Source organism: Trifolium pratense, linkage group LG3, assembly GCF_020283565.1.
Source record: "Trifolium pratense cultivar HEN17-A07 linkage group LG3, ARS_RC_1.1, whole genome shotgun sequence".
Taxonomy (NCBI): Eukaryota; Viridiplantae; Streptophyta; class Magnoliopsida; order Fabales; family Fabaceae; genus Trifolium; species Trifolium pratense.
This window is the reverse complement of record NC_060061.1, coordinates 9,270,682-9,298,031: the sequence shown is the minus strand read 5'-3', so window position 1 is coordinate 9,298,031 and position 27,350 is coordinate 9,270,682. Positions and strand designations below refer to the sequence as shown.

General features: G+C 36.6%; 4 protein-coding genes across 4 annotated transcripts; 2 read left to right on the top strand and 2 right to left on the bottom strand.

Moving 5' to 3' along the window:
• The first annotated feature begins 10,160 nt into the window (after positions 1 to 10,160).
• On the top strand, positions 10,161 to 15,143 carry LOC123917034 (putative leucine-rich repeat-containing protein DDB_G0290503). The gene is made up of 5 exons (XM_045968644.1): positions 10,161 to 11,978; positions 12,059 to 12,135; positions 12,305 to 12,416; positions 12,606 to 12,722; positions 14,499 to 15,143. Exons 1-5 carry the CDS (start codon positions 10,650 to 10,652, stop codon positions 14,853 to 14,855), a joined length of 1,992 nt encoding a protein of 663 aa, XP_045824600.1. The 5' UTR covers positions 10,161 to 10,649; the 3' UTR covers positions 14,856 to 15,143.
• Positions 15,144 to 15,570: 427 nt separating this feature from the next.
• On the bottom strand, positions 15,571 to 17,307 carry LOC123917033 (NDR1/HIN1-like protein 6). The gene has a single exon (XM_045968643.1). It carries the CDS (start codon positions 17,198 to 17,200, stop codon positions 16,007 to 16,009), a length of 1,194 nt encoding a protein of 397 aa, XP_045824599.1. The 5' UTR covers positions 17,201 to 17,307; the 3' UTR covers positions 15,571 to 16,006.
• Positions 17,308 to 18,572: 1,265 nt separating this feature from the next.
• On the bottom strand, positions 18,573 to 21,522 carry LOC123917032 (pentatricopeptide repeat-containing protein At1g13040, mitochondrial). The gene has a single exon (XM_045968642.1). It carries the CDS (start codon positions 21,366 to 21,368, stop codon positions 19,806 to 19,808), a length of 1,563 nt encoding a protein of 520 aa, XP_045824598.1. The 5' UTR covers positions 21,369 to 21,522; the 3' UTR covers positions 18,573 to 19,805.
• A 2,647-nt stretch (positions 21,523 to 24,169) lies between these two features.
• On the top strand, positions 24,170 to 26,838 carry LOC123917031 (protein-tyrosine-phosphatase MKP1-like). The gene has a single exon (XM_045968641.1). It carries the CDS (start codon positions 24,565 to 24,567, stop codon positions 26,572 to 26,574), a length of 2,010 nt encoding a protein of 669 aa, XP_045824597.1. The 5' UTR covers positions 24,170 to 24,564; the 3' UTR covers positions 26,575 to 26,838.
• Positions 26,839 to 27,350: the final 512 nt, after the last annotated feature.

Sequence of the window (27,350 nt, the reverse complement as noted above, 5' to 3'; positions counted from 1 at the left end):
TGGTTCAGGAGCAATTTGTTCAGGGGTTGGGTTAGGAGAGGGTTGTTTGATAGGAGAGGTTGGTTCAGCATTTGGAATATCTGGTTGAGGTTCAGATGGTGGAATGTCAGGTGATAGTTGTTGTGGTTGAGGTAGAGGTGATTTTGGTTTAGGAGATGAGCTAGATTTTTGGGTTTCATGAGAAAGAGGGTGATTATTGAGAGGGTCAGGGCTCAGATGTTTTTCGAGTTCAGAAAGAGGGTTATCAGAGGTTGGAATAATTGTGGGTTCAGGAAGTATAGTCCTAAGTGGTTTAGTATAACCTATTCCAATTTCAGCTTCATTAAAGATGTACTTAGTAGACTTACCTTTACCTTTAGGAGTAGGAGCAGGTCTTTTCCTCAAACGAGCAGCCAGAGACTCTTCATCAGATTTAGTTTCTGATTCAGAGGATTCACTTTCTTCACTTTCCTCTTCATCATCAACAATGATAGGCTCCTTTGATGATGGTGCAGCAGCTTTTCCAGTCAAAGCTTCATGTTTCCTCTTTGTTCTTTGCTCAGCAGTAGCTTCTTCTACCTTAACCTTCTTCTGAGCCAGAAGATCTGGTTTTTCTTCTACCTTTAGTTACGCATTAAAATGAATAGGAGAGAAAGCTAGGTTCATACCACAGATGTTAGACCTAATTTGCTTTCCAGTGAATTCCAATAAACCCATTTCTTTCCTAGATTTACCTTTTAAACTAGGATTTCTCTCAATAGCAGCACGTTCTTCTTCCTTAGCTTCATGCTTGTCAAAAACCTTAGCTTTCATCCAGAATTTCTTCAAGAGATCTGGGTAAATAGGACCATTTAACATGCTGAAGTACTTATCCCAACCTTGAGCGGAGAAGTAATGTTTCACATCAAACCCATTAGCCTTTATACTGTCGAAGTCGATAATCTTTTCAGAAAGAAATATGAGCTCAGCTTCTGGAAACTCCATCTCGTTCCCAACGATTTGAAGATTTTTGAACATAAAAGGTGGAATCTTTGTTGACGACGAAGGTCCAGCCATTGTTGGAGATAGGGTAGGGTTGGAAACTAACGAGAGAGAAAGAAAGTTTGTTGGAGGTTTAGAGAGAATATGAAAGTGTAGGTTGTGAAAGTGAGAAGTGTGCAAGTGTATTGTGTAAGTTTTATTTAAATGCACACAGTTAACACGAAAATAGCAAATTTGGGAAGTTACGCTAATTGACAGAAAGTTGAATACCAAAAGTCATCATTAACCACCCACTACCTGACACACGTAGACCACGTGCAGAAATTTACTCGGTAACTGCTATTTTAATGGACAACTGTTCAACAGTGAATACTAAACGTTTCCCACTTAAATAGTTCAGAGCCTCTGAGTTATTTAAAATTCTCTATCAGAGTCAAGTACTTCAGAGCTTGTGTTTCAGATGTTCTGAATCATAAGTTCTGATATACATAACCTCTTACACTTTAAAAGCCAAAAAAAAATTTCATTCAGAGATTGAAAACATGTTCAGATGTTTCTTTATAAAATCAAATCTTTCAACAGGTAAGGCTTTAGTAAATATGTCAGCCCATTGATTTTCAGTATCAACAAACTTAATATCTATAATGCCTCTCTGAACATAATCTCTGATAAAATGGTGTTTAATTTCAATATGTTTGGCTCTAGAGTGTAGAATTGGATTTTTAGATAAATGAATGGCTGCAGTATTATCACAATATAAAGGAATATTGTTACTGCTTACCTGATAATCTTCTAACTGATATTTTAGCCAGAGTAGTTGTGTGCAACACTTAGCTGCTGAAATGTATTCTGCTTCTGCTGTAGACAAAGCTATAGTAGTTTGTCTCTTACTAGCCCAGGAGATAAGGTTTTCACCAACAAATTGACAATTGCCACTTGTGGATTTTCTTTCAATTTTATCTCCAGCATAGTCAGCATCACAGAATCCATTTAGCACATAATCATTGGATTTCTTATAGAGAAGTCCAAGATTAGTTGTTCCTTTCAGATACCTAAAGATTCTCTTTACAGCAGTAAGATGAGATTCTCTGGGATCTGACTGGAATCTTGCACATAAGCAAACACTGAATAAAATATCTGGTCTAGAGGCTGTCAGATAGAGTAAGGAACCAATCATACCTCTGTAGACCTTTTGATCTACTTTTCCTTCATCATCTGACTTGCTCATGTTGGTAGTTGAGTGCATGGGAGTGTTCATTATCTTGCAGTCATCTAGATTGAACTTCTTCAGAAGTTCCTTGGTATATTTTGATTGATGAACATAAGTTCCTTCCTTCTTCTGATTGATTTGAATTCCAAGAAAGAATTTCAATTCTCCCATCATGCTCATTTCAAATTCATCCTGCATTATCTTAGAAAAGTTCTTGCACAAGGAAGCATTAGTTGAACCAAAAATAATATCATCAACATAAATTTGAATGATTAAAATGTCTTCTTTGGTTGTTTTTCTAAAGAGTGTGCAGTCAACCTTTCCTTTTTCAAAACCCTTTTCAAGAAGGAAATTACTGAGTCTATCATACCAAGCTCTTGGAGCTTGTTTCAGACCATACAGTGATTTCTTCAATTTAAAAACATGTTCTGGGTTTGAGACATCTTCAAAACCAGGAGGTTGCTTAACATACACTTCTTCAGAAATAAAACCATTTAAGAAGGCACTTTTAACATCCATCTGATACAAGGTTATTCCATGATTAACAGCATAAGATAGAAGTAACCTGATTGCTTCAAGTCTAGCAACTGGTGCAAAGGTTTCAGTATAGTCAATCCCCTCTTGTTGACTATAACCTTGTGCAACCAATCTAGCCTTGTTTCTTACCACTTCACCTTGTTCATTCAGCTTGTTTCTGAATACCCATTTTGTTCCAATAATGTTCTTGTGTGAAGGCTTAGGCACTAGAGTCCACACATCATTCCTTTGAAATTGATTCAGCTCTTCTTGCATTGCTACAATCCAAGCATCATCTTTCAGAGCTTCATCAATCTTTGAAGGTTCCATCATTGAGATAAGACCAACTAATGATTCCTCATTTCTCAGTTGAGATCTTGTCTTCCTTGGACTATCCTTGTTGCCTAATATCAGTTCCTCTGGATGTGATGATTTGTATTTGAAGATATTTCTTGGGGGCTCATCATCTTCAGACTCATCAACATCAGGTTCAGCAGTTGCTTCAGTTCTTTGTTGTTCAGAGTCTGTAGGAACTGTTGTATTCAGAGGTTCTTCAGAGAATGGATGTTCTGAGTAGTTTGGAATATCTGAATATTGATCCTCTGATACCTGAAATCTAGACAAACCTTCCACAAGCTCTGACACTTGGTCAGGCTCTTTGTCATCAAATTTGACATGCATAGTTTCTTCCACAGTATGTGTTTCAGAAATATACAGTCTGTATGCTTTTGAGCGTTCAGAGTATCCTATAAAAATACCCTTATAACCTCTAGCATCAAATTTCTTTAGATGGACTTTATTGTTTAAGATATAACATGTGCATCCAAACTGATGAAAATAAGAGATATCAGGTTTTCTTCCTTTGAACAATTCATAAGCAGTTTTGTTCAACTTAGATCTGATATAGATTCTATTTTGAACATAACATGCTGTGTTTACAGCTTCTGCCCATAAAAACTTTGCTACATTAGTTTCATGCATCATGGTTCTGGCCATTTCTTGCAGAGTTCTATTCTTCCTTTCTACAACCCCATTTTGTTGAGGAGTTCTAGGAGAAGAGAATTCATGCAGAATGCCATATTTTTCACAAAAGTTTTCAAAAGGTTCATTTTCAAATTCTCCACCATGATCACTTCTAACTTTTAAAATAGTGTAGCCTTTTTCATTTTGAATTTGTTTGCAGAAGATGCTAAACTCATCATAAGCTTCATCTTTTGTTCTAAGGAATTTTACCCAAGTCCATCTACTGTAATCATCAACAATTACTAATCCATACTTCTTTCCATTGATAGAGGCAGTGTGAACTGGCCCAAAGAGATCAATGTGAAGAAGTTCCAATGGTCTTGAGGTAGAGACAATGTTCTTAGGTTTAAAAGATGATTTTGTAATCTTTCCTTTTTGACATGAACCACAAAGTGTGTTTGAGTGATATTTGATTTTAGGTAAACCTCTGACAAGGTCAAGCTTACTAAGCTTAGAGATTAACCTCCAGTTAGCATGGCCTAACCTCTTATGCCAGATCCATTTTTCTTCACTCAAGGTCAAAAGACACATCACTTTTTGTTCATTCAAATCAGAAAGATTAATTTTATAAACATTGTTCTTTCTCAGACCTTTGAATATCATGGAGTTATCAGATTGTTTAGACACAGTACATGATTCCTTATTAAAGACAACTACATAACCATTGTCGCAAAATTGACTTATGCTCAATAGGTTATGTTTGAGTCCATCTACTAACCAAACATCATTAATAGATAGGGAAGAATTACCTACTGTACCTGTACCTATAATTTTTCCTTTTTGATTACCTCCAAAGTCAACAGATCCTCCTTCTTTCATAGTCAGCTTAGAAAATAGTTGTTTGTCACCAGTCATATGCCTTGAACATCCACTATCCAGATACCATGAGTGTTTCATGATATTTCTTTGAGTGGCAGGCTGTATGAGAAACAACTTTAATCATTGCGATAGAACTCTTCATCAAGGTTAATGATAAAGTCATCCCAATATTCTTCCTCTTCATTTTCCAAGTTCTGATTGTTAACTTGAGAACTTGTCAACCATTGGTCTAGGACATAAGCCCTTCTTCCTTTGCATAAGACTTGTTTCCACACTCTAGGTAGGACATATCCTTTCCTAGTTGGTAAATCTGAATGATACATTATTTCAGCTTTTGGTACCCATCTTCTGGGTCCACGCTTGTTAGTCCACAAATGCTTACTGTGTTGTTGAGTGTGAGAGAAAGATTTTGGTTTGGAATAATAACTCTTTTGAAAATGTTTCTTAGTTTGAGTTCTGTTATTATTCCAGGACTTGGATTGTTTATGCTCCCAGAGTTTGTATTTATTACCAATCCATTGATTTGATTGATTATATTTACTGACTCTAGAATCATAAATAATCTTAGTCCTTTGTTGCCTCTGAGGTTTGAGGTTTGACTTTCTTTTAAAAACTTCTGAGCCTTTAGGTTGACTTTTCTCAGGAACTAGAATTCCTCTGATTCCAGAAGTTGAAGCCTCAGATTTTGAAGCTTTCAGAACATCTGAACTAATATTATCAAGTTCTGAATAGCTTTTATCTTCTGAGCTTTTCTTCCCAGATCCTGAGGAACTTAGTTCCTCTGAGTTGTCATTTCCCAAATTTCTCAGATTATCATCCTCATTTTCCAGAGAACCAAATTTCTTTCCTTCTTCACTCTGAGGTACAACATAGTAAACCCAAGATTTTCCAACCTTTTTGGCAGAGGTCTTCAGCTTTGAATATGTTCTACCATATTCATAGCCAAGTCCCTCTCCTCTATGTCTCATGACATTATAAACAAGATTAGCAGCTTTGCTCTTACCAAGATTGAGATGCACAAACTGTTGAAGAGCTATTTCCTGCTCATCAATAGGTTTGTGATTAACAGCACAACCCTTTTCAAAGTCATTTACTCTATTCAGAGTTTCTTGATATAGACCTTGAAAATGTTCTGCTTGTTCAGTCAGAGTGTTAAGCTTTTCTTGAAAAACTTTTTGTTTACTCAACACTCTGAGATGTTTCTCAATGACCTTGTTAAGTGCAGTTATAAGTTGAGATTTAGAGCAGTCAGAAAATACCTCATCAGTTACTTCTGAATCTGATTCTGATTCATCGTCTGAGTCTGCATCTGAGTCAGTTGAAGCCATCAGGGCTAGATTTGCCTCTTATTCTTCCTCAACTTCTTCCTCAGATGATAGCTCTTCAAAAGTAGCCATCAGACTCTTTCTCAATTTACTCTTGAATTGTTGCTTCTTTGAGCTGTATCTTTTGCTTTTGTCTTTAGCAGACATTTCTGGACAATCAGCAATAAAGTGTCCAGGCTTCTTACAGTTGAAGCAGTTCTTCTGATCATCCTTTTTGCTGACAAAATTTCTGGAGCTGTTACCTCCTCTGAAATTTCTTTTGTTAAATCTGTTCCATTGCTGAAACTTGGTGAATAAAGCAAACTCATCCTCATTCATCTCATCCTCTTGACCATCAGCAGAAGATTCTTCTTCAATATCAAGAAGCTGAGTCTTAAGAGCCTTAGAAGTAGTCTTAGTTGACTGTAAAGCCACTGACTTAGACTTCTTCTTAGTTTCTGAGTCAGCATCCAGAACCATCTCATGGCTTCTGAGATTGCTTATCAGAGCTTCAAGACTCAGAGTCTTGAGATTTTGAGCTTCCTCTATTGCAGTGACCTTAGGTCTCCAAGCAATAGGAAGACTTCTCAGAATCTTCTGAACATGGTCATAGGTTGAATAACTTCTCTTAAGAGCTTTAAGACCAGATACAAGGATTTGAAACCTTGTAAACATAGTCTCAATGTTTTCATCTTGTTGCATAGTGAAAAGTTCATATTGCCTTATCAAAAGACTAGCTTTAGCCTCTTGAACCTTTTCATTACCATCATAGGTAGCACACATAGAATCAAAGATAGATTTAGCAGTAGACTTGTTCTCTATTCTGACATAATCCTCATGTCTAATAGCACCAACAACAATGTCCTTTACTCTATGATGCTTAGTGTAGGTTTTTAAGTTAGCTGGTGTGAGTAACTTTCTATGCTCAATGGACAACCTTCCATGTTCATTTAAGTTTTCAAAAGTTACTCCCAACTCAACCAAATCCCACAACTCATGATCAATAGCAGTAATATTGCTATACAATCTCTCTTTCCACCATTCAAATAATGAAGCATCACCATTGAATATAGGGGCTTTTCTGTTGCCACTATGTTCATGTGATTCATTACTTAAGTAGTCAAAACCAAAAGCGTTTCTAGGACCACCACCAGCACCACTGGCCTCACCGGCTTCACCGGTTGTTCTAGTACTACTATCATCTCCTCCAGACATAGTGTTCTCACAAGATCTTTACTGTCTCACTGTTAAGTGAAAGTAACAGACCAGGTGCTCTGATGCCAATTGAAGGTGTGAAAACACAAGAAGGGGGGGTTGAATTGTGTTTTAGCTAAGTTAAAACTTTTTCAAGTTCTTAACTCAACTACGTTAGCAGCGGATAAATAACACAAATAATAACAAGATAGAGAGAGAGAGAGAGAGAGAGAGATCACACAAGCAATTTTATACTGGTTCCTCTCACAAACCGAGAGTAGTCCAGTCCCCTTGCACTTCCAAGGGATTTCACTATAATCACACAAGATTACACCTGCTCAAGCACACAAGCAAGAGACTTCTCAACAATGCTCAAGCACACAAGCTTAAGACTTCACACTTAAGCACACAAGCTTAAGTTTCCTCAAGTAATAGTAAAGTATATGAAAATATACGAATGCTCTTAGATGAACCTAAAGAGAGCAAATACAAATAGTACAGAGTATTTGACTAAAGTGCAAAAACACTTGATAAGAGGTTCAGAGCTTGTATTCACAGAATTCAGAGTTTGTTCAGCGCGAGTTCAAATCTTGATAATTGTATATATGTTGTAGCTGAATCTTCTAGTATATATATACCACTAGAAAAGAGTCGTTGCAAAAGGAGCCGTTGGAGTTGATAATCTTTTGTCTTCAAGCAGTCTGTCTTGATGCAGTTTGGTTGTATCCAAAACTAAGAAAGAGTTTCAGTTACTTTGACTACTGCAGAGTAGACTTTCCTTATTCAGCTAACAAAGCTGAAAACCCACGTTCTCAAGTTAGGACAGACAAAACGAGAGTAGCTGAACTGATCAGGCTTGAAAGGTCCTTTTCTTCATTGGTAGAAGAGTTGACTGGCGAAGGGAATCTTCACAACTTTCAAAGAGATCTTCAGACTTTGATGAAGCTTAGTAGTCAGTCAAGAAGTTCTGAAGACTTCATCCTCTGAATGTTGTAACTTCTGAAGTCCAACATCTTCTGAGCGCTTGTGAACTTCTGAATTCACATCCTCTGAACTTCACTCAGAGCTTATATGATGCTTATATCTGCGCACTTAAAATAAATTTTTAGTCCTTCCAATTGTTAATTAATACTTTGTTATCATCAAAACCTTTATAGATTTAGGGGCAAACATTTTTAAATCAATTTTGTTCCAACAGGTAGTACCTAATAAATACCTATATAAGTACCTAATAGGTACTACCATTAGAGATGATCTTAGCACGTCGAGATAGCTTACCACTCAGAGTCGATGTTTAAAGGGCACTAATTTTTTTTAGTAATATCTATACACATTTACAAGCCATAATATTTTTCAAAAAGTTACTGTAAATAGTTAGAAATACTAATTTTTGTTTTTGCATCAGGAAGTTACTGTGAATTTGTACAAGTATTTTTTTTTTTGGTAAAAATTGTACAAGTGCTCTTTTACTTTTACTCTTGTGTGAAAAAAGAATAAACAAATAAAAAGATGAGACTAGAAATGAATATACGAAGAAAATAAGAGATTAAATAAATAATTAATGTTCATAATATTTTTCATATAAATTCAAAGTTGTGATTGCCGAGATTTATAAATTATCCAAGAGTAATGTTGTTTTGGACTGGGCCAAAAGCTAGTCCAGTTATAACCGTGTCCGGATTTTGGGCACAGCCCAATAAGGGGAGGCCTCCCCTGCCAAGTCAGCACATGACGCGGCCTCCTCGACATGACGTTCTCATGGCACGATAAGCATGTGCTTGGCGTTACAACCGCCTTTCAGTCAATGAGCATATCCATTATCCTAGTATAACGGAACAACTCATCCAGATATGAGCAGCAACTACTTTCCCCACGATACGAGGGATATCCTGGCAGTCGCTCCTATTGGGTCGTTATGACTTGGCCCATCAGGAGGACCTTTGGCCCAGCGCTGGGGGCAACTATATAAGCTCTCATATACATGAGAGCCATGTATTCTATTCTCTACACTCTTTCTTCTCTCTAGTATCTCTCTCATTCTGTTGCTGACTTAAGCATCGGAGTGCCTGCAAGTACAACCCCCCTCTGGTGGATGAATTGTTGCTCAACGGACTGGCCATCATCTATTATGATCAACAGGTTAGATCAAATGTAATCTTACAAAATCTTATTTGATTAAAACAAAAATCATATTTGATAGATAATAGATACATAAATGTAATTTTTGTTTAATGAAAAACGTACTATAGGAGTTAAAATTTATTATTTCTAGCTAACATATATAATATTTATTATCACATGACATGTATGACTTCAAGTGAATCGATTAATACATGAAGAATTATGACGAATAATTGTTTTATAAATATATTGATGGTATTATGCATATAGTTGGTTAGTGGTGTTCTTTGTGATTGATATGTATGACTTTAATAGTCTATATTTAATACATGAGAATGAGAAAAATCAATTGTGTATGATTTATTAATATTCAAAATTTAATTTTTTAATTTAAATGTCATAATATATTGATGTATCATGCTTGTAGTTGGTTGGTGGTGTTCTTAGTGATTGATGCGTACTCTGAAAGTCATGCATTATTTTTAATACTAAAAATTTATCTAATATTTGAATTTTATTTTAAATTTAAACTTTATGATATATTGTTTGTGTTTTACTCATATCTTTGATCAAAATTTGTAACCCTTGTCTGTGAGTCGTATTAATAGGTTGGACACCTTTATCTGAGTTCGAACTTGAAACTTTAAAATTGTGTGTGTGAATTCCACATTTTGTCATGTAGCTTAATGACTAGAAATTTCACCTTAAAGTTGGATAAACGGAATGTCCAACGTTCGAACCACAACTCCCGCATATATAACGCGATATTCGTATCAACTGAGCTAAACTTACGAGTAAAATTGTCCTAAGTTAAGTTATTTTACAATATAAATTAAACATTTTCTTATCACTCATGATCTATTTCGCTTCAATCATATTCATTTATCACCGTTACTAGGACTGTTCATGATTCAGTTCAGCCAAAAAACTGAATCGAATTGAATCATAACAATGGTTCAAATAACCGAACCATATAGCTAAAGTTTATAACAAACCGAACTGAAAATCGAACCGAACCATTAAGCACAACGGAACCGTAACATTGCGTTACTATCTGTCTCTCTTGTTTTGTTGTGCCTTCCAAACGAAGTTTCCTTCCTTCTCTCTTCCTCATCCACTTCAATCCCCTGCGCTCACGCCTACGATACCACCATATTCACTTCCCACTCCAAAAACTAAACAAAACCATTTTTATTATTTTTTTTAATCAATTAACCTTAAATCACACCTTTCTCATATTCTGTATTATTTTTTACTTCTAACTATTCAATTTATTTTAAGTTTTTCGAATTGAACAAAAACATAATTTAAAATTGAGAATTTCTCAATCCAAAATTCAGAAGAGACTGGTTGTTACGTTGTTTCTTCTTCATCCACCATTAACACCGTTACATTCGATCACTACCTAATTCATATTCATCTCAATTTCTTGCTTCGCTCCAATTTTTAGGGTTTATCATATTTTATATGTTATTATTATTATTATTATTCAATTAAATTAAATGGCTGCCACCGGCGACGTTGATGCCGATGCGGTGCTCAGCGACGTCGAGGACGAAGGCGGCGATCCGATTCCGATTGCATCAAATTCTCCGTCACCAGATGACGTGTCCGTTGAGAAATTTCGCGAGATTCTCGCCGAGCTTGATCGGGAAAAGGAAGCGCGTCTTGCCGCCGAGAAAGCGAAATCGGAGTTACAGACTTCGTTTAATCGATTGAAAGTTCTTGCTCAGGAGGCTATACGGAAGCGCGATGAGTTCGGTCGGTTGCGTGATGATGCTGTTAGGGAGAAGGAAGAGATGGCGAAGCAGGTAGAAGAGGCTGCTAAGGAGCGTCAATCATTGCGATCGGAGATTGAGAAATCGAGTCATATGATGGTTACTGGAATTGAGAAGATCTCTGCTAAAGTGAATGGTTTTGGTGGCAACGGTAGTCAGTTGCCACGGTCGCAGAAATATACCGGTATGGCGGCTGTGACTTACGGTGTTATAAAGAGAGCGAATGAGATTGTTGAAGAGTTGTTGAAACAGAATGATGCAAGTGTTAAGTCTAGGGATCAAGCTAGGGAACAGATTGAACAGAGGAATTATGAAATTGCCATTGAGGTTTCTCAATTGGAAGCAACAATCAGTAATTTGAGGGATGAGGTTGCCAAGAAAACCTCAGTTGTTGAGGGTTTGGAGAGGGATTTGGTTGTTAGGGATCAGAAGTTGAATGAGGTTTCTGAGAGTTTAAGGAAAGAAGAGAGTAAGGGTTTGGAATTGAAAGAGTATGTTAATGAATGTGAGGACAAGTTGAGTAAGTTGGAATCCAATATGGAATCGTTGAGGCCTTTGTTGATTGATCAGTTGAGTTTTGTGTCAAAGATTCATAACCAGATTTGCAGTGTTTTTAAGATTGTTGATGATGCGGGTAACTCGGAGCTTTCAGAATCGTTGTTTGTTCCGCAAGAAACAGACATTGAAGAGAATGTGCGTGCCTCTTTGGCTGGGATGGAATCCATACATGAATTGACCAGGGTTGTTGTTCAAAAAGTTAGGGATGTGGTTGAGGAGAAGAATCGCGAGATCAAGAGTTTAGATGAGACTGTGAATAGGTTAGTTAAGGAAAAGGATCAAATTGGTTCATTGCTTAGGAGTGCTTTGTCAAAGAGGATGGCATCTGATCCGTCATCTAAGAAAAGTGAGGTGTTTTTAGCTGCGGAAAATGGTTTGAGGGAGGCTGGGATAGATTTCAAATTTAGTAAGCTTCTTGGTGATGGAAAGGTTACAGAATCAAATGACAACTCAAACAAATCTGAAAAAGACGAGGAGGATGAAATATATTCTTTGGTAAGTTTTTATTTCTCTTTCGTGTCTAAGTTTGCGTTTTGAAGATACCTTTTTGAGTTGTTTCTGTATTTATTGTGCAGGCTGGTGCTTTGGAGGATGTTGTTAAGGCATCACAGCTTGAGATCATTGAACTGCAGCACACTGTGAATGAATTAAGGTACTTGACATTAGAATCAATGCGAAGTTGTTTGTTATTTGTCTAACTCTGGAGTTTGATATCTGAAAGTTTTCTCCTCATTACTCACAGAAGAACTTACATATTTGTAATATCTAGCTGTGCTGACGTCGTAACTTTTTTTCCTTGCATATTGCTTAACTTCATTAAGGGCAGAGTTGAGTTTACTTAAGCAGCACATCGAAGCCCAGACCAAAGAACTCGACCATAGAATGCACCGGGTAGAGGAACTTGAAGAGAAGGAAAGAGTGGCAAATGAAAACGTAAGTTTAATCATGTTTGCTATAAGTTTAATCTGATATAACTCCTTAACTATGAAGGTTTTATCGACTTATATATTTTTTAGAATGTAGACTTTGTTGTGTAGTTCTAGGATGTGGGCAATCTGTGAGAGGCATTTGATTTCAATACTTTTTCATCTCTAAGAATCAATTGGCCTCTTTGTAATACAGATTGAGGGCCTAATGATGGACATTGCTGCTGCTGAAGAAGAAATTAACAGATGGAAAGTGGCAGCAGAACAAGAAGCTGCTGCAGGCAGAGGTGTTGAACAAGAATTTGTAGCACAGGTATGGAATGCTATCTGTTGGCAAGTTTTTTTTTTTTGGCATGTCTGCTATACTTGGAGGGTTTAACTGAATAAGTTTTTAAAACACAGCTGATTGCATTTTTATTTTCTCTATTTTTAACTTCTTTTTTTCTTCCAGTAATGCTCATATATTCTTAGAGTTGTGTGTAGTCCAGCTTTAGTTGTGCAATGGTGAATTGATAGGACTGCAAAATTTGTATATAAGCTGGTTGCTAGTGATTCCATGATTCTGTCAGTTCTATCACTGGAATCGTATTTCATACATTCAATATCCTACCTTTGGCCTGTAGTTCTATGGTCTTCCAGAACTTTTGATGTAAAACAAAGCAGTTAATAGGACCATATACATATAGTTCGGTGTAGTGTTGCGTCCTGCTGCTGAAGTGCCGGACCACACTGAAAATTACATTTATGTGGAGCAGCAATAGTGGTCTTAATTGCAGGCGGCAGATGGTGGAAAAGTCACTGTTGTAGTGACTGCCTTGGTTTAAAAACCATTATTTGAATCTGTGGTTTGCCCCCCTTTTATTTCAGCTACCGTACTGTTTTTTTAAATAATTTTTCACAATTCATATGTTCCCCCCAATTAGAAGGAAATAGAATTCAAATTTGTTCATTCTTTGAAGTTCAAAGTGTGTTATTCTAGGTTGCTTTGCTATTCCCTTGCACCACACATCTCCAGCAGGAGGTGGATACATTTTCCAGAAAAGCCCTTGCTTTTCAAGGTGCCAACATGTTTTCAAGCAGCCCCTATACATTATGACAACCTTTTAACTTCTACCGAGTCTCTCCTTCTAGACTCAGTTCACAGTTCATACTCAAAAGTTCCTTTTTACTTTGCTGCCATTTTCATAACTTCATCCTGTCTTCCGTTTCAATGTCAGACACTCTCTTTAAATCCCCTGTTCCTCTTTTGATTCTGTTGATTGTAGATTCTTGTCGAGGGTGTAAATGAGCTGAATTATCTATGAATCATTCAAGTAGGGTTTGTTAAGTGCTTGGTTTGTGTAGTGATTTTTTCAAGCTCGGGCTTGAAATCAAACTTGATTATTTAAATGAGTCATGCTCAAGCATCGCAGACTTGCCATTGATAGCCCATGTATTACCTGGAAAGTTGTAATTTTCTTTTATACATTCACTGGAGAGTCATAATTTTTTATTATTATCTTATATTTATAACTTACCTAACTTTGGTTTTCAAGGGTCATAAATAAAAAGGACAAAAGGTCAAACCATAGACAATTTAAATGAGCCAAACTCGAGCTTCAAATTTTTAAACGAGTCAAGCCCAATGCTTGAATCTGGTTTTCTTAAATAAATGAGTTGAATTTTGGGCAACACTTATCTTTAGCTATCCAAGTAGCACTCTACGTAGCTCAACTCATTTACACTACTTATTTTAGCTCCTCTCTCTTTGATGCAGCCATGGCTTGGTGTTTCTCATTGTTATTAACTTGATAATTACACCTTAGAGTGCTGGTGGTTGTCGGTCTAGAGTTATGATATGCCATTAATTTTGGGATTTTTTGGAGCATTTATTTGTTTACAGTGCAGGCTACCATCCTGCTATAGCTTTTTTGGGGTTGGCTAAGCAGTGCTGCTTGGGGATGAACTAATTAGGCTGTAATTACAGTAGATTGATATTTTAAGATGAGATTACAAAAAGTCACCTGTTGATGGATATTATCACTCTTCCTTCTCTTGTCAATTAGTAACTGATTATTCCTAATCATAAATGCTGGTTGCAATTCTGCAGTTGTCAACGCTTAAGCAGGAACTTGAAGAGGCAAAGCAATCCATGTTGGAATTAGAGAAAAAATTGAAATTCAAAGAAGAGACAGCAGCTGCTGCGATGGCAGCCAGAGACGCAGCAGAGAAATCTCTCAAGTTAGCGGACTTGAGGTCTTCTAGACTAAGGGACAGAGTGGAGGAGCTCACTCACCAGCTAGAAGAGTTTGAGAACAGAGAAGACTCAAGGGGACGAAATAGGCCTAGATATGTATGCTGGCCATGGCAGTGGCTCGGCCTGGACTTTGTTGGAATTCCACCACGGTCTAACACACAACAGCAAACAGCATCTAACGAAATGGAGCTTTCCGAACCTCTCTTATAATTGGACATTTTCTTTTCCTTTTTCTACCCTCTTGTGTATTCATGTTTGATTTCTTCAATTTTATGTCACAGAATGGTAGTGAATAGTTTCGACCCGTTCCACCATTTCTTAATTTAGCAACGGTGTTGTTGGTCCGACCATTGTCATGTTGCAGCAGCGTTTGGCTCGGGTAACTTATTATTGCAATATGATAATCCTGTACATTCCTTTCATGGAAGCATTCCACATATAATGTCGTTACATTAATGCAAAAGAGTAGTCCATACATTGGTTGTGTTTTCAATGAAAGACTATATTTGTCCATACTTCTTATTATCATAAGCTAACCGGGTAAAAAATAGTTAAGATTGAATTGCCTTTTATATATATTTTTTTTGAAGATATTAATTTGATCTATTTTTTAATGTATAAATATTAAAGTCTTTTTAAAAGTTTGGCTTAATCAGAAAATCAAACCCTTTAATAGGTTGTACTAAGCTATTACTAAATAGTTTTATCACTTTTATGGACTAAAGTCAGGTTAAAGATGTTGGGAGCTATATTAATCTCTTATAAATTAATTGTAAGACATGATTCTGAGCTGAGTGGTGATTTTTATGCCAAGATAAGGTGTTTCCTTTTCCTTTGAAGTTTAGCTTCTGTAGATGAATCTGTTGGGAAAATTTTATTTATTTAACCTTTGCAAGAGGGACAATATTTTTCTCTTCAATTTTGAGCAGTGTATGATAAATGCATAAAATAAAATTGTATAAATCACTAAACATATCACATTAGATTAAAATCTCCCTATATTGTGGATTTGAGATTGATTGGCTATTGAACAAATCCATCATACACAGCATGGGAACTTATTATATTTATAGCTTAAAAATAACAGCTCCTTAAGAAGCTTTTTTAATAAATAAAAAAATGAATTAAGAAACTGTTACCAGTATTAATAAATGTGATATAACCTCTGATTATTCTAGTTCAGAAAAAATTGAGATACAAATTTGTAGTTTAAGAAAAACTACATGTTCATGAATTAAAATATAAATGTTAACCCCTTAAAATGTTATTCCTAGGAGGAATAGGCAAAATAGTAACACCAAAATCCTCCAAATTTTCAAGGACAAAAAGAATACCAATGCTACAACCTCTCTGTTGCCAAATCAACGTTTCGTTCTACACTTTCGTTTCATCATTATCCCTTCAGGAGGGCGTGCCACCATGATGCTGCAACGGCCATAAAGATTATATGAATACCTTAAGATGGCTCCTAGCTTTGATCTTGCTCTGAAAACTCCCTTCACATCAAGCCAGACGCCATTGCTTTCCATTTGTTTCACAAGCCTTTGTGCCTCATTTAGTGGTAGCTGAACTTGACTAGTTACCATATGAATATATGCAAATCTTGACTGAACCCTTGCAGCTGAGAAAGGCTCAACATATTGTGTAGCAATAAGGGTGTTTCCATAGTACAGATAAATGATCACTGAGCTGAAATCCACATGCACTTTCTTGTTTGGATTTGTGAAGTTTGTCAGCATAGTTAAATCAGCATTGAGTAAATAACCAACATCAAGGTATGCAGCATTTAGGGTGACACTAGACACATCAAAATGAGGAATTTGTGGACGAAAAACCAAGTACACTATGAGGACAATTAAGGCTCCTATGATTATGACAAGCCAAAATATTACACATAAGCAAGCACCCATCCAAGTTAAAGGCGGTGATTTATGTTCTTTAGGAAACCTTATAATACCACCGTGACGCCGCTCATGGTGTGGTGCCAGCTGCCGCCGAGGCTCAGGAGGATGATCAAGTGGTGGTGGTATTACCGACGGCTCTTGAAAATTTACCCTTGACTTGCCTGGTCGGAGATCATGATCTCGATGCTTTTTGCGCGAACCTCCACGCGGGGGTTGGCTGCTGCGGCTACCCTTGCGTGGAGCCTGTAAACTAGGTGGTTGATGATGACCTTCTTGCTCAAGGTGAAATGGAAAACGACTATCATGATCTGCACGCAATGGAACATGATCTTCATGATGTGGTGGCAATGAAAAACGAGGATTGTGCTGGTGAGATGCATCTTCTTGTATAGGTGCTGGTCCCGGAAAAGGTGGTTGGCCGCGGTAGTTTTGGTGTGGCACAGTTGGAATAGGTGCTGCTACCGGAATAGTTGGTCGGCCACGTGGCCGATAGTGTTCGTGTGGCACTGTTGGAACAGGTGCTGCTACCGGAAGAGTTGGTCGGCCGCGGTAGTCTTCGTGTGGCACCGTTGGAATAGGTGGCTGCTGCTGATCTCCAACCTGAGGTTGCAGTGGTCTAGAAAAGTGAGGGTTGGTTTCTCGACGAGACATGGTTTCTGTGGAAAATGTGCAATGAAGAAAAACAGGAGGCTAATACCATGAAAATGTTATTAAGATAATGTAAACCAGGACAAATCAAACCCAAAACAAAAATTAAAAGGCATAAAAAGAATGAGAATGACTTCATGAGAACTTCAGGGATGATTCGTGTACACACAAAGAATCAAATATAAGCCAAGTATGTGGTGGGGCTCCATGTTTCTAATTTTTACTTTAACACATCTTACTTGAGTATTTCAAACAGGAAGTGATTATTCACACTTATTCATTCTATATATTGGGAATCTAAGTCAACAATAGAGAACAGAACTTTGTATGAATTTGGAAGTGGATTGGATTCTTGGACTAACAGATGTCACAATTATCAGAATCCTTTTCAAATGTACCGTTTAGAGAAAATCATTTTATATTAAACAATCAATTTACATGCAAGCAAGACCAACTGTACAATATACCTTCCTTCTTCTTTGGTACAAAGTACATGGACCACAAACCTACGAATTGCAAGTTCAAGAACCTTGAAAAGTTAAAGGCACTCTATAGGCCAGAGGAACCCATCAAGTTTTTTAGTGAACATTCCTTCAATCCAAAAGAAATCATCATTGTGATTGTGATTAGCAAGCAATAAACAAATCAAAGTTCAAATAGAAGCAGATACTAGTATTATTTTAGAATTACAAAGTCAAAAAGAGAAGATAAAGCCAAATTCTTCTTTTCTTGTCTTCAACTTGAATTTGCTATATTCTCCAAGAACAGGTCGCTTATATAGTTAGCAATCCCCAAAACAGCGATGGCTCAACAATTACTATTCTCCATTTTTCTGGTTATTCAACAGTTATCCAACGTAGCATCGTAAAAATATGAGTAGATTGCATTGAAATACTCAGGAAAAATCAAAACAAGGATTGATTCAGCATGAAACATCCTTATTTTCCTATAGCAATAAGATGAATAACACAGTTCAAACATGTAGAAAGCTATTCAAATTTTTTATATAAAAACTTACACCTAGAACTATTGATTATAAACGTTTTTTCAGAAGCACAGAATACCAAAAACTAAGAAACGAGATTTATGTTCTTCACCTGAATTTCTCTCTTATCCCCTCACAATTCCACTTTTTTTTTTCACACTGATACACTGAAGAAAGAGTATAAAAGAAGATTATGGTCCAACAACAAAAAGTGGAAAATTACCAAATTTCATAAGATTGGGTAGCTCCCAGTCATTCTTCATTGATTCAGTAACCTTTCAAAAACACTAAATCTTAATGATTCATAATCACACATTCATGTTCTCTTGCATTCTTTAGCTTGTTTTGTATCAAATACAGGTTGGCAGGGAAAAATTTGACAGAAGCGTATTGAAAATTATTTTTCTATAACAAAAGAATGAGCTGAAGTAAAAGAAGAAACATACATCTGTAAAGTAATGAATGATTAGGGTAACATTTCATTAGACAAGCTTGATGTTCCGTCCTGCAGGTAGAGACAGAAGCATCAACATTCACTGAAAATAATCCTAATATATGTCAGACAAGTCCGAATTTACGACAGTGTAGTCCAACAAATACACATTCCTCCTATTCTAATTCAAATATGTGGATCTTGTGTCAGCATCACAGTTTTCCCTGAATCTAAAAAATTTGAACTTTCCCTTCAATAAATAAAATAAAATTGAACTTTGAAACCTAACAAGGCTACCCTGCATTTTTGTAATTCTCTGTTGAGTCTAGATAAACACATATAGTAAAGCCGCCAGTCTGTTACCGAAGCTCCCACAATGCTTGAGATGTGAAACCTTGGATGTAGCCCACAAGGTTTACAAGGAATATTACATCCATGGTTCAAACTTATGCTCTGCAACACATCAATGCACAGATGGTATGGTAAAATACCATAGACTTTGTCCCGGTGAAACAAAACATCTATTCACTAACATTATGGGTTGTTATACAAAAAAGGGATCTGTACTTTGATTAGTAGTAAGCAACCATCAAATGACAAAATATTTATCATCGAAGTGTCTTCCACACAAAACTTGATGAGTCAATCTTAATTGAGCTGCCACTCATCAACGATTTAATCAAATAGAACAGAGCCATAGTATTCAGAATCACTCTTATTCCAAAGAAACACTGATATCAATTAATTACTGATATCAATTGTGCTGGCTGAGATTCAGACCAATAGCTCCCCGTGTATAAAAATGGCCAAAGAGAACATTGTATTGGCAAATTCAATCCGCCAGCTGAATGTCTGTTGACAATATGAAACAAAACTTGCACACCACTTCCACTGGAAGCTAGAAACCATTACAGGACAGTCCTTGTTATGGATTCTCTACCAGAAGTTGTCAGCTGGCCAGTGAATTAGAAGTGTCTTGTACCCAATGCAAAGGCACGGGATTGAACCACGAGCAGCATGGAAATGGTTATACTGATTCGCAGGTGCCATTCCCTGCAGAAATAAAGTAACTTCACCAGTTTGCTACATATTCATGTAGTGTGTAGAGAGAAAATCGTTTAAGTAGCTCTGCCATTTGAAAGAAAGGCATGATGAAGTTAAGAGGATCACAATGCAAACCAATACAATGCTCATGTGCCATCTCTTGACTGAATGGCATTGACTAGAATCTCAGAGAGATGTCTGTCAAGTGTAAAGCCTTTTTCCATCATCTGATCCCAGACCCTACATGCCTCTGAAATTTTGTTTCCCTTAATGAGCCCTCCAACTATCAACTTGAAAGTGACCTCATCCGGAAATAATCCTTTAACCTGCATTTCTTCATATAGACGCATAGCATCCATAACTCTAGAAGCCTTGCAAAACCCATTTATGAGTGCATTGTATGAGACCACATCTGGACTTACTCCATTCTCCACCATGTCACAAAAAACACCAACAGCCCTATCCATATTCCCGGACTTGCACAGATGATCAAATATTGTGGTATAGAATATTACGTCAGGAACAATCCCCATCGCTGTCATTTGATCAAGAAGCTTCTTGGCAACATCAGTACCAGAACCATCTTCCCTAAAAAACGCTTCTATGAGTACAGTGAACGTTATCACGTCCGGTTGAATCCCTTTCCTATGCATTTCCTCAAACAATTTGTAAGCTCGCTCGGTGTTCCGCGCCTTACAAAAAGCCGAAATAATAGTATTGTAAGAAACAACATCGCATAACCCTTTACTCTGCATCTTCTTGACCATAGTCAAATAAGCCCTATCCACCTGATTAGCCTTACAAAAACCCTTGAGCAACTGATTATAACTATACAAATCAGGCTCCACACCACTCCTCTCCATCGTCTCCACCAACTTCACAGCCTCATCAAGCATAATCTCATCACAAGAATAATTCAACAAAATATTATAAGTAACCAAATCCGGCACACACCCATTCTTACTCATAAACCCCTTAATCACCATCGCCTTTTTAATCCCATTCCTACCCATCTTACAAAACCCACTAATCAAAGCATTATAAACCAAACAATTAACCTTAACCCCGCCATTGATCACATCAATAACAAGCTCATAACTCAAATCAACTTTACCAGCACTACACAACCCAACAACAACTGCACCACAAGCCTTTACATCAGGCTTCAACCCAGACCCAATCAAACCACGCCAAACACGAGCAACCTCGTCAAACCTTTTCGCTTTACACAATGCATCAATGATAATAGTATAACTAACAACATCAGGCTCTCTTCCCTTCAAAGGCATTGTGCGAAAAAACTCAAGAGCCGCTTCTAACCGATTTTCGCGGCAGAGAACGTTGAGATAAATATTGAAAGCCCAAATATCAGGAACATAGCCAAGAGCATCCATATCACGAAGCAGAGACTCGATCAAAGAGAAGTTTTTGACGGAACAAAGAGCGGAAATGAAACGTGAGTAAGTGAAAGGTGTGAGAGAGAAACCATTGGGGATGACGTGGCGGTGGTAGTAGTTATGGGCAAGGTCGAGATGAGAGTTACGGAGGAGAACGCCGATGAAACGATTGTAATCGATGCTGAAAGGACGACAATTTGATTGAGACATTTCGTCGAACACTTGGATTGCAGTGTCAATGAGACCAGCTTTAACGTAGTAAGATATTTGAGAACGGTATAATAGGCGCCGTGCACCGACACTGTGATACATATCATGGATTTTTTTCCAAATGCATAGCAACGTTCATTCATTTGTTCATTCATTTGTTGTTGTTCATTCTTGTATTTGTGTTTGTGTTTTGTGTTTCTTCTTTTACTTTTCTCCTCTCGAGAGTTCGAAGGAGAGGGAAGCGAAAAAATGACACTGGTGCGGTGACGCTGTTTTCAGTGGTTGGGTTGATTGGGCTGTGGAATTTGGATTGGTCTTGTTGGGCTAATGCTACTTACACACTGTTTTCGCTACACATACTTCTCTCTTTTATTTATTTGAAAGTTGAAACCATTATTATTATGGTAAAATTGGTGTAATGGTCCCTTAAATATTTAATATTTTTTGTTGTAGTGAAACTTGGTGCATTTCAATTAAAATAATATTTTTTTTCGGAATTAAAATAATATGATCAATATAAGGTGGACAATAGTTAAAAATATAGTGATTAGCATAAATACGAGTTGTTTGAGTTAACTCATGAACGATTCTATTATAATTGAGTAAATTTAACTCGAACTTAATAAACATTTACAACTTTCGATAAATGAACCTTGGTATCATTGTTTTCTTTTTCATCTAAGATATGATTGACTTGTAAATAGTTCATCTCTCTCTATAAACTTTGCATAACAAACTATTGCAACAATTGTAGTGATTCAAATAGGTCAAGAGCTTTAGTTAGAGAGCCATATGTACCTATTTACTTACAAATCTATAGTGATTCAAATAGGTCAAGAGCTTTAGTTAGAGAGCCATATGTACCTATTTACTTACAAATCTATAAGCAAACGCCTTCAAAAATCTGTCATTTAAGCATCAGACCCAACCGGATCCGCCCTAGATTTGGTAAAAAAAAGATCTAACTGAGTGCGGGGACAGGGGTAGGGATGGCAGGAAAACTTAAACCCGATAGACTTACCCAAACCCAAACCCAAGTCAACGGCCGAAACCCGAGTTGACTGGGTTTGGGTGGCACCCGAATATATGGGTATGGGTTTGGGTTTGGGTAGTATCAAACTCACACTCGAAACCCATTCACCCACTCATTTATATATTAAATTACCTATTTACCCATATGTATTTTGCTCTCTTTTAATTTTTTGAATGTTGTACTGGTGCATGCCGTAGTGATGATAACATTTTGATGAATTGATTAGTAAAAAAAAAACCCGAATCTAGCGGGTGTGGGTTTCATTTTCCCACCCGAACAACATTTGGGTTTGGGTGGCACCTGAATATATGGGTGTGAGTTTGGGTAGTATCAAACTCGCACCCACGGGCACCCATTGCCATCCATAGACAGGGGAAACCCCGAATTTTAAATACAGGGGCGGGCGGGGTGTGCTTACACCCGCCCCCCGCACTAATTAAAATTATCATATTGCACTTATCCTTCTTAAGAATGACTTTTGAAAATTGAAATATGATTTTTTTTCACTTTTCTTTTTAAAAAATAAAAGAGCTTTGAAACAAGACTTTTATTAAACGATAGTTTTTTGTGATGGGGTGGGGCGGAGACTTGCTCTCCTTTGGGGGCGGGTGGTCAATTGTTAACCCCGACATGCTTTGGAGGCAGAGACAGAGGTAGGGGTGGTACGATCTGTCCTCGTCTCGTCCCATTGTCATGCCTACTACCATTAATATTACTATTTTTAATAAAATTTGTCAAAAAAAAATATCTAAAATTCATATTACCTTCATCGTTATATTCATTATCTTTGTCAACAACATTCAAATAAAAATCTCATAACCATCATATTTTTTTCCTCTCCATATACTGAAATCATCTTCCAATTCCAAAACCTCATACTTCTTTTACCCAAATTCAACAGCTTTAAATCAAAACTCTTTAAAAAACAATTAAGAAACCCAAAATTGCGGGGATTTAAGATTTTTTTTGCCGAATAAAACACCAGTTTAAAATTAAATTATTATATTTGATTCATCAATGAATTTTTATAAGATTATTTTATTAAAAAAAAAGATATATTTATATGATATTGAATATGACACTAAAATTTCAAAACTTTTGACTGGTATAGCAATCCAATTAATTATGCATAAACAGTCACATTATTTTTAGTGAAAATAAATAAAATTCAAACTCTTTCTTTTTTTCATCTTAACCGTTAGACTACAATACAAAATTACAAACGCAATAAAATTCAAATTTAAGAACAAACGTTATATAATATTTTAGGAGAAAAAAAACTCTCGCCTGAGTAGGTCAAAGTGAATATTTTTTTCTATATATAATATTTTTTGGTAATATTTTTTCTATATACAATATATTTGGTCAAAATGAAACTTTCATATCATAATATCCACCATAAAAATACTCATAATAACAGTTTGACTGAGATACAAAAACTTACAGTGTTTTGTAAAAAAAAAAAAAAAAAAACTTACAATGTTGACTAATACTAATATCTGAATGATAAAGAATAAAACCAATATTACTATTTTTAACTAAAAGAATAAAAACCAATATCTTGACCACAAAAAAAAAAAAAACCAATAGTAAACTTACTTGAAAAAAACAACACTAACTCAATATGATTTTTCATGAAATTCTTGAATGAACTTTAATATGGCTTTTATTATAAAAATACTAAAACTAGAATAAAATAGAATTTTGAATGGAAAAAGTCAATTAAAATTAAAATGGTAATAAATGCAAAATACAAAAAATAGCATATACTATTATCATGTATAAAATGTTTCCTAGGGTGAGCTGGCACTTTGACTAAATATGTCATAGTCAAATATATAGACCATGACCACCTTTTTCCTACACTACAAAATTTAGCAATCTTAAACTCTTCTCCACTTTCTCTTTGCCTCTTCTTCTAAGCTACCACTTCAACACTACACAACACAAACACAAAAAGCACTTATTTCTCAAATCACTTCCATTCCCTACTCTTGTAACCAACCTATTTTCTTGCAGGTTTTTCCTTTTCTTCAATATCACTATTTCCATATGAAATTTCTGATCTTCACTTTACCTTACCCTACACATATATTAGTCAAAGATTAAGACAGGGTCAAGGGTTTTAGGTGGGAAAAAAACTAACCACAAAAAAACAACACCTACCATTTTACTACCAAAATCCTCTCTTTATGGGTAATGAATTTGATATATAAATCAAAATTAAAACTTTAGTGTCTTTTTCATTACCCTTTTGCCTTTTTAATGTCAGAGACTAACGACTGCGCCGCCACCGTCACCGCCGGTGGTGGTTACCGGAGTACATTTCCAAGGTCAGTTTCATGGACTGACCATTCACCTTCAAACAGAAAACCACCTCATGCGGCAGCGAAAAACAGACAGCTTCGTCCTCTTTCTATCAACAAACGTAGCATTGAAGAATGGCCAAGTGCTGGATCTGACGATCTTGGAGTTTGGCCACAAGCAGATACACCAAGAGGAAGAGGTTCAATCACTGGTTCAGAGTTTCAGTTCAAAAGAGACAAGTTAGCTTTTTATGACAAAGAATGTTCTAGAATTGCTGAACATGTGTACCTAGGAAGTGACACGGTTGCTAAGAATCATGAGCTTCTAAGACAGAATGGGATTACTCATGTGCTTAATTGTGTTGGGTTTGTTTGTCCTGAATATTTTAAAAGTGAGTTTGTTTATAAAACTCTTTGGTTGCAGGATAGTCCAACAGAAGATATAACGAGTATTTTGTATGATGTTTTTGATTATTTTGAGGATGTTAGATTACAAGGTGGTCGTGTTCTTGTTCATTGTTGTCAAGGTGTTTCTAGATCAACATCTTTGGTCATTGCTTATCTTATGTGGAGAGAAGGACAAAGCTTTGAAGATGCTTTTCATTATGTCAAGAATGCTCGTGGTGTTACAAATCCTAACATGGGTTTTGCTTGTCAGCTTTTGATGTGTCAGAAAAGAGTGGTAAATGTACATTCAAATGCAAATGGTAATGTTAATGTTATGCCTTCAAGTCCTAATTCTGTTCTTAGGATGTATAGAATGGCTCCTCATTCACCTTATGACCCTCTTCATGTGGTACCTAAAATGGTTGACAAGCCTTGTGCTAAAGCGCTCGATTCTCGTGGTGCTTTTATTGTTCATGTTCCTTCTGCTATATATGTTTGGATTGGTAAAAATTGTAGTTCTGTTATTTCTTGTAATGCACAATCTGCAGCTACGCAGGTTGTTCGTTATGAGAAAGCAAATGCTCCGATTCTTAGCATTTATGAAGGTGAAGAGCCAATGGAGTTTTGGGTTGCTCTTTCTAACCAGGAACTGGTGGAGAAGGAAAGAATGGAGATTGATGGTGATATGGGGATTCATCTTAGGAAAGTCGATGATTACGATTTGGATTTTGGGATATTTCACAAAGCACTTGCTGGTGGTGTTGTTCCACCTTTTTCTGTGTCTAATACAGGATCAGAAACTTTGCTTCCTGATAGAGAAAATGGCTGGGGAAGACTAAGGAGGAAGCTTGCTAATAGTATCATGAAAGGTTTGTTTACATCCTCCAAATGTTGTGATACAACCTCACCTAAAGATGAATTATTAAGGGAGAATGTGGAAGAAGATGAAAAACAACATTCAGTTGTTGATCATTCCTCAAAGCATCTTTCTGGTTCATCTAGTTACATTGAATATGTTGTTGATCACAGCTCTGACAAGGCAAAAGATAGTCTCGTATTCATGGATCGCTTTGTTCCTAATGTTGGTTCATCATTGCCACCAACTCATCGAAAATTGGATTCTTTTCCTTGTTCTTTAAGTAACAGCCCAAAATTCAGTTCAAAGTCGCCAACCCTTTCTCCTTCCAATTCTGATTGTGCTAGCTCCTTCACATTTTCGCCTGCGTCTACAAATTGGTCTGATTTGTCATTCTTGTCATCTCGGCAGCCATCGCCTTCTGGACTTGAATCATCTGAACAACCCTTTTATCTTAATAAAGATGCATCTTTGTTAGAAAGATCCTCTTCACTTCGGAACGCTGCTGTCTCTTCATCTTCAGAGACACTTTCGGTTAATCAAAGCATGGTACGGACAAACTCCTACAAAGGGCCGAAATCTAACCTCTCCATTGCGGAGCGCAGGGGGAGTAAACCGCCACCTCAAATGTTCGTAACTTCTGTTAGCGAATCATTGCGTGCTCACAAAGTTCTGGTAAGATCGCAGACATTCACTTTGCCCAACCGAGACGATAATTTGATGTAGTTGGAACTTGCAATCAATCTGATTGTAGAACATAGTGAGAAATGGCTAGTATCAGGCGCATATATCATTAGTAGTTTAGTATACTAGCTGAAAGTGAGATTAATGGCAAAGGATCTTTGTAGTATGATATAGTGTCTCATAACATGATTGTTATGCATGAAGTTAGCTCATGACAATGGTTCAATTTCTTTCTGTATAGCCATAGTTGAGCCTGTAATATGCTACTACATTTTTTGAGTTAAATCTGCTCTGTTTTTCTGATTATTATAACAACACAGAGGACTTTGTGAATTGCAATAAAATTTAATTGAATATGAGGTATATTTTTCTTTCTTTTTGTGGGTATTTTTCTTGTTCATGCCATCAGCCAGTGTGAAAGATGTTGTTGACTTTCTGTGTTGGTAGATTAATCAACAATCCATAAAGTACTAAATACTAATATAAAATATAAAATTAGTGTGGAAAACACATGTTTAAGTTATTTTATTTTAAAATTGAAAGTTGGTGGTGTTTTACTAAGCCTGCTGGTAAGTGCCCCCATAAATATCCCTTTCCGTGTTGCTGACAACTGACTCTGATACCAATTGACAAGTATCTAAGCACTTGAAAAATCCTTTCTTAAAAGCTAACTATCAAAGGGAAAGAACCAAGACACTACAATACTTCATTGAGCATCCCCAATGTAGGTCTTGAACACCCCATGAAGGAGGAGCGGAACCTTGAAGGTCTGTATAGTGAGGAAATGCTTAAGAGAAAAGGGCATCTGAGTTTAATAG

What these genes read in the sequence shown, in the direction of transcription:
- LOC123917034 (XM_045968644.1), top strand. Translation starts at nt 10,650, where the DNA reads ATGGCTGCCACCGGCGACGTTGATGCCGATGCGGTGCTCAGCGACGTC. An exon ending in CACACTGTGAATGAATTAAG is followed by an intron (nt 12,136 to 12,304) that starts GTACTTGACATT and finishes AACTTCATTAAG; the next exon opens with GGCAGAGTTGAGTTTACTTA. An exon ending in AAAGAGTGGCAAATGAAAAC is followed by an intron (nt 12,417 to 12,605) that starts GTAAGTTTAATC and finishes TTTGTAATACAG; the next exon opens with ATTGAGGGCCTAATGATGGA.
- LOC123917033 (XM_045968643.1), bottom strand. Translation starts at nt 17,200, where the DNA reads ATGTCTCGTCGAGAAACCAACCCTCACTTTTCTAGACCACTGCAACCT.
- LOC123917032 (XM_045968642.1), bottom strand. Translation starts at nt 21,368, where the DNA reads ATGTATCACAGTGTCGGTGCACGGCGCCTATTATACCGTTCTCAAATA.
- LOC123917031 (XM_045968641.1), top strand. Translation starts at nt 24,565, where the DNA reads ATGTCAGAGACTAACGACTGCGCCGCCACCGTCACCGCCGGTGGTGGT.